Source organism: Sorex araneus, chromosome 1 (genome assembly GCF_027595985.1).
Source record: "Sorex araneus isolate mSorAra2 chromosome 1, mSorAra2.pri, whole genome shotgun sequence".
NCBI lineage: Eukaryota > Metazoa > Chordata > Mammalia > Eulipotyphla > Soricidae > Sorex > Sorex araneus.
In genome coordinates this window covers 436,874,042-436,880,407 of record NC_073302.1, presented here as the reverse complement: position 1 = coordinate 436,880,407, position 6,366 = coordinate 436,874,042, and the positions used below count along the sequence as shown (strand labels likewise).

General features: G+C 58.3%; 1 protein-coding gene across 1 annotated transcript; it reads right to left on the bottom strand.

Moving 5' to 3' along the window:
• Positions 1–44: 44 nt before the first annotated feature.
• On the bottom strand, positions 45–5,886 carry LOC105942990 (ras-related protein Rab-19-like). Its single transcript, XM_055129420.1, has 4 exons — positions 5,707–5,886; positions 4,315–4,498; positions 716–952; positions 45–148 (listed from the first exon to the last, which is right to left on the bottom strand). Exons 1-4 carry the CDS (start codon positions 5,884–5,886, stop codon positions 45–47), a joined length of 705 nt encoding a protein of 234 aa, XP_054985395.1.
• Between the last annotated feature and the right edge of the window lie 480 nt (positions 5,887–6,366).

The window sequence follows — 6,366 nt, the reverse complement described above, 5'->3', positions numbered from 1 at the left end:
TGGCTCCGGAATGTTCCAGACCTCCTGTCTCCTCCCTTGTCTTCTCACCACTCTTCAGTCAGGGCCGAAGGGGAAGCGCCCCTGGGGTACTCAGACCGTCTGTGGGAGAGCGCCGGCCCCCACTGCGACCCGGGCAGCTCCCTGGCGTCTGCAGGAGAGAAAAGGCCCAGGGGACGTGCCAGAGCAAACCTGTCCTGTCCAGTCTGGCTGTCCCTGGGAGGCCAGCAGAGGGACTCGGCCCTCCTCGGAGGGGGAAGGCGAGTGGCAAGCAGCTCCGGACCCTGGGGCATGGCAGAAACCAGGCACTCGGCAGACACCGTGGTCCTCAGCACACAGGGGGGGTACTCTGCAGACACTGGGTACTCTGCAGACACTGGGGTATTCTGTGAGACACCGGGGTACTCTGCAGACTCTGGGTACTGTACAGATTGGGTAATCTGTAAACGCAGAGACACAGCAGAGACGGGGTACTCTGCAGACACCGAGGCCCTCAGCACACGGAAATACTCTGCAGACCCTGGGTACTCTACAGACAGGGGTACCCAGCAGACACTGGGGTACCTGGCAGACACTGGGTATATATCTACCCACATGGGTACTGGGCAGACCCCAGGAGCGCGCTCAGAGCAGCACTTGGTCTTCTTGCTTGCACCCTCGGAATTCAGTTTCACACCATTGGAACCGAGTCTCGCACCCTGGGAGCCCTGACTCGCACCATGGGATCCCTGGGAGCGGGGGGCCCGCACGATGGCCATGTAATGGGGGACGCTGCTCAGGGTGGGCAGGCTGTTGCTGGCGATCAGCGCCCTGGCCATGAGCTCGAAGGCCTCGTTGATGTTCCTGGACTCCTTGGCCGAGGTCTCGAGCGCCGCCAGGTGGCCGTGCTTCTCCGCCATTGCGCAGGCTTCCTCGAACAGCACCTGACGCTTCTCCCACTGGTCAGACTTGGTCCCTGGGAGGGAGGGAGGGAGAAGTCAGGAGCCGGTGAACGGCTTATTCCAGTTTGTTTTTTCTAAACAGACTTTGAGGATTGCACTTCAGATGGGGCCGTGGCACTCCGGCCTTCCAAGCACGAGGCCTGGAGTTGGACCCCTGAGCCGAGCTTGGTCCCAGCAGCTCCGCCCTCAGACCTGGTGCAGCAACACAGGAGCAGGTGTGTGCAAGCGTCCAGCTGGGACAGTGCCCTCCCCCCAGCCCCCAGCCAGGAGAAACATCCCCTCACTGCAGTACAAGGACATTCATTCACCCTGGCAAACAAAACTCAAACACCGTCGTGGGTAGCACGAAAGGGGGCGCTGTCGAGCCCATCTTCTGACACTGCCAACTCAGGGTCGGCCAGAGGGGCATGTTCTCGTCTCTGCTTTCATGATGAAGAAAGCTTTTACTGGAACTCGGTGGGAGACGTGTGTGTTCAAGAGAGAACACGGGCTTGTCCACAGTGGGGACAGGCCAGCGACATCTGTGCTCGAGAACACGGGCGTGGAGAGCCAGCCCAGAGGTGCGTGTTTTAGTGGTACGACAGGTCTCTGCTCTGAAGACCTGGTGGTGCTCAGGGCTGACTCCTGGCTCTGTGCTCAGGGATCACTCCTGGCAGTGCTTGGGGACCGGATGTGGGTCAGCTGCATGCGACATCTGTGTCCTGGCCCTGTGCTTTGTCTGAGCCCTAGGATGTTTTTCCCAGTCGGGAATCTAGACAGTAAACTGCGCAGATGCGCATCCCCTCCGCACTGACAGTGTCTGTGACCCCATCTCAGCACTCGCGGAACAGGCCCAGTTCCCCAGAGAGCCCAGGACCGAGGGGGCTGGCCGAGGGGGGCGTCCAGCTCTGCACCCCCATCCCGCAGGGGGACTAGGATGTCTCGAGGCGGCATCCAAAGAGAAGCTCCCAGGGACGGAGGATTTCTTGCCTGTGTTGACAGTGAAACCAGGCGGGGCCGGTTCCTCCACCTGGTTTTCATTGCTGTCCCCTGAGGGGCCTTGTAGCCCACCTGTCTCCCAGCTCCCCCTTCACTCCCCTCCCAGGAAGAACTTGACAACAGTTGAATGGAAACCAGGATCCATTTGCAGGAAGTTGCAAATACACAGATCCTGGGAACCACCCAGTCCCCCGTGGGCCACCTCTAGCCATGGCACGAGATCACAACCAGGAAATCACCACTGACATGACCCACAGACAGGACTCAGAGCCTGCCAGGCACACTTGCATGCCTGTGTGTGTGTGTGTGTGTGTGTGTGTGTGTGTGTGTGTGTGCTGGATCGTGTATATGCATGGGTATATATGTGAGTATGCATGTAGATGTGTGTATACATGTATAGGTTTGTATATGTATCACTGTAGCCCCGTTGTTCATCAATTTCCTCAAGGGAAGAGGATGAAATAAAGGGCAGTCGCTGGCTGGGGTCAGTCAAACTGGCAAGTGCATGTGGCTGGAGAGAATCTTCCAGAGTGCAGCACGCAAAGGCAGGTCTGCTCCTGGGCACAGCCCCCACCCCAGCAGCAGCCTTGGTGTGCCAGACACAGCCGCAAGGAAGGCCTTGCAGCAGATTCAAATCCGTCTCCTTTTCGGGGTGGGGGGGATAGGAAGTTTGGATGACACCTGGTGACACTCAGGGCTTAGTCCTGGTCTGTGCTCAGGGATCACTCCTGGTGGGGCTTAGAGAACATGTGGTGCTGGGGATTGAACCCAGGTCAGCTGTGACAAGTCAAGTGCCCTCCCCGCTGTGCTGTGACTCTGCCCTCCTGAGCACGCCTGATGTGCCAGGAGTAAGTGCTCATTTTCTCATTAAATGTTGATTTTTGCAGGGGGCCTCACCTGGCAGTGTTCAGGTTTGAACCCAGAGTCACAGCAGAGGGATCTCTCCTGCCCTCATTAAACCGTAGTTTTGTGTGGGGGGTGGGGTGGGATTTGGCTCTGTGCTCAGGAGTGCCCCCTGGCAGTGCTCGGGGAAGCCTCTGTGGGGTGGGCAGCTGCTAGCCCAAGGCCCTGCCCTCTGGATTCCTTCACACGAGGAGTCTGAGTGGTCCTGGGCTCTGCTCAGCGCAGGGGACGCCTCTGGCCCTCGGACCCTGCGGGGCAGCGGGGCAGGAAGAGCCGACAGAGGAAGCAGCCCCGTGGCAGAGAGCCGAGCCCCGAGGAGGAGAAGGAAGCTCTGCTCGCACAACTGAAGCGACAGGAGTGGCCGGAAAGGGCTGGCACTTTGCCAGATGACGCCGCAGCCGAGAGTGTCCGGGCTGACCCCGATGCTGCCTCTCTGCTCCTGAACCCCTTGTTGGGGCTGGCCAGGGGTCCTTTCGTGTGTTTGTGTGTGGAGGGGGCAGTGATTGAACCCACAGGAGGCAATGCTCAGGGCGCGCCCTGCTTGGTCCCGGGGCTCCTGGGGTGTGTTGCTGTTGGTTTTGGGGACCAAGTGGTGCAGGGAGGGGACCTGGTCGGCCTCAGGCAAGGCCAGTGCTTTACTTCTTTTTTTTTTTCCTTTTGCTTTTTGGGTCTCACCCAACAAAGCTCAAGGGTTTCTGCTGGCTCTGCACTCAGAAATCACTCCTGGCAGTGCTCAGGGGAACATATGGGATGCTGGGAATTGAACCCGGGTTGGCTACATGCAAGGCAAATGCCTTACTTGCTGTGCTATCGCTCCATCCCGTGTTTTACTCTTTTTTTCTTTTGCTTTTTTGGTCACACCTGGAGATGTACAGGGGTTACTCCTGGCTCTGCATTCAGGAACTATTCCTGGCAGTGCTCAGCGGACCATAAGGGATGCTTGGAATCAAACCTGAGTCGGTCGCATGCAACGCATACGCCCTACCCGCTGTGCTATCGCTCCAGCCCATGATTTACTTCTCGTACTATCTCCAGCCTTCAGAGCTTTTGTTCCTTAACAAATTCACACCCCATGCCTCATGCCCCATGGGTCAGTGACTCTGATGCTACTTCCTGGGCCAGACCTGCCCTGAGGTGCTGTCTACTGCTGTGCTTTCTGGGCTGGGGGCTCGATTCCTCTCAAACCCAGGAGGCAAAGTAGCGTCTCATCCATTCTCGGCCTGGACTCTACCACTGATCTCCCTTCCAGCCTCAGCCCTGCGTGTTCCTTTCCCGTGTGTGTGTGTGGAGGAGAGGGGGCGCCAGGCATGTGCTCTGGGGCCCTGGGGTGCTGGGGATCAAACTCAAGGCCTTGGCACAGGCCAGGTACAGACTTGCCCCGTCCAGCTGCCTCCTGACCACTGCCACGCGCGCCTGAGCACTGCTCATCCCTTGGAGCTGAGCCCCAGCAAGGGGCTGGCAGGGTTGCCCGCAGCCCTGAGGCTCCCATACAGACCTATCAGCATGATGACCGTGTCCGTGTCTCTGTACATCTTCACATCGTCAATCCAGTCTGGAACAGACTCGATCGAGGAGCGCCGTGTGATGTCGTAGGCGATGATGGCCGCGTCCACCTCATGATAGAAGCTCCTCGTGATGGTCCGGAAGTGCTCCTGGCCCGCCGTGTCCCACACCTGCATCTGGAGGGGGCGGGAGCAGAGGGAGTCGGGGGCGGCCCACCTGATGGGCACAGCTCCCTCAACTCTGAAAAACACAGTTTCCTGGAGTCACACAACTGCAGGGAGGGCGCTTGCCAGCTCCTCCTGACCAATCCGGGTTCGATCCCCGGCACCCCATGGAGGCCCCGGAACCCTCCAGGAGTGATTCCTGAGCACCACTGGGGGTGGATCAAAAAATCCAAAATAAAAACAGCTTTAGGGTCAGAGATATGGTCAGCAGGGTACACGCCTTTCACGTGGCTGATACAGATTCAACCCCCGGCACCCCACACGCCCTGCCAGGGGTGATTCCTGAGTGGGAGCAGGAGCTACCCCTGAGCATTGGCAGTGTGGCTCCAAAATTCATAAATAAATTAGTAAGTAAGGCGGCTCTCTGGGCCTCCTTTCTAGGATATGGGCTCAGGGATCTGGTGCCGCCTGAGTTATTTCGTGTTCCTCCCCCACACCGAGATATGTCCTGGCCTCCGGTTCTCCACCGAAGGCACCCTGGCTGGGAGGGTGAACCTGCTGTCCTGAGATTTGGTGTCTTTTGTTCTCTTTAAAAAAATCTTTTTGGTTTTGGCCACACCCAGTGAATTTAGGGATTGTCCTCGCTGGGTGCTCGCAGTTGCTCCCAGATGTGCTCAGAGAAGCGGGTAACGCTCTCCCTCTGGCGCTAAGATTGTGTTATCTTATCACACACCCAGCTCTGCTCCAGGTTTACTCCTGGCTCTGTGCTCAAGAGCTCATTCCAGCAGTGCTGAGGTTTGGACCCGTTTGACCCCTGACGGTGCATGCAGACCCCTGACCCTGCCAGGAGGGATCCCTGAACATCATGTGACATGGCCCGAAACCAAAACCAAACAAGAGAAAGGAGAACAAAGAAAACAAAACGGTCACTTGCCATGTCCCATGTGTGCGACTAGTTCTGTGCACTTTGTTCACGGTATCTGCGTGTGCAGGAATTTGACTCCCGGTAGCCATAGAGAAGTGGACACACCTGCCCTTCACATGGTGACATGGAGCGATGGTTTCTTTCATGCTTTGCCCCTTCCCGATGCTTTGATTTTAAAGACCCCCAGGACTTGGGGGAGGGGGGCTGATCCTGTAAGAGGTTCCTGTTCTCTCTTTACCCCACTCCTTCCTGACTCTCGTATCTCCTTGAGGAAAACCCAGCCCGGCTCCCCAACCTTCACTTTCTTGCCGTCGATGTCCAGGGAACGCAAGATGATGTCCACGCCGAATGTGATCTGGTGGTCATCGCTGTAGACCCCGGTGGCGAAGGTCTGCACCACACACGTCTTGCCCACGCCAGAGTCCCCGATGACAATGACCTTGAACTGGAAGTCGAAGTTGTCGTCCAGGGCCATGGTGAGGCTGGGGAACTGCGTGGCTCTGCTCGCTGGCTCTGAGCTCAGGAGGGAAGGAGAGACCCGCTGAGTCACAAGGAGATGCCCCGTGACCGTCAGCACGCCTGCCCTCGGGGGACCCACTTGCGTGTTGAGTGGGGGCCAGGCTCAAAGCTTTCCCCGCCGTCCTCTGCGTGGCCCTGTGCACGGTCAGCACTGAGATGATGCTGGGATGGAAACCCTAGTCGGGGAGATCGCGTGTGCTCGAGAAGTGGGGTATCACAGGAGACCCCACCATTGTGCACCTGCCTTTCATCAGCGGACTCATGTCTCGCTCCCGTGCACCCCAGAGTGGTGTGGGGAGACGGGATGCCCAGGCTCCCAGCAGCCAGTGCGGGGGCAGGATGGTCAGGTGCGGGGGCCAGAGGGAAAGGACAGTAGGGAGGGCATTTGCCTAGCACGTGACTGATCTGGTTCGATCCCCAGCATCCCATAGGGTCC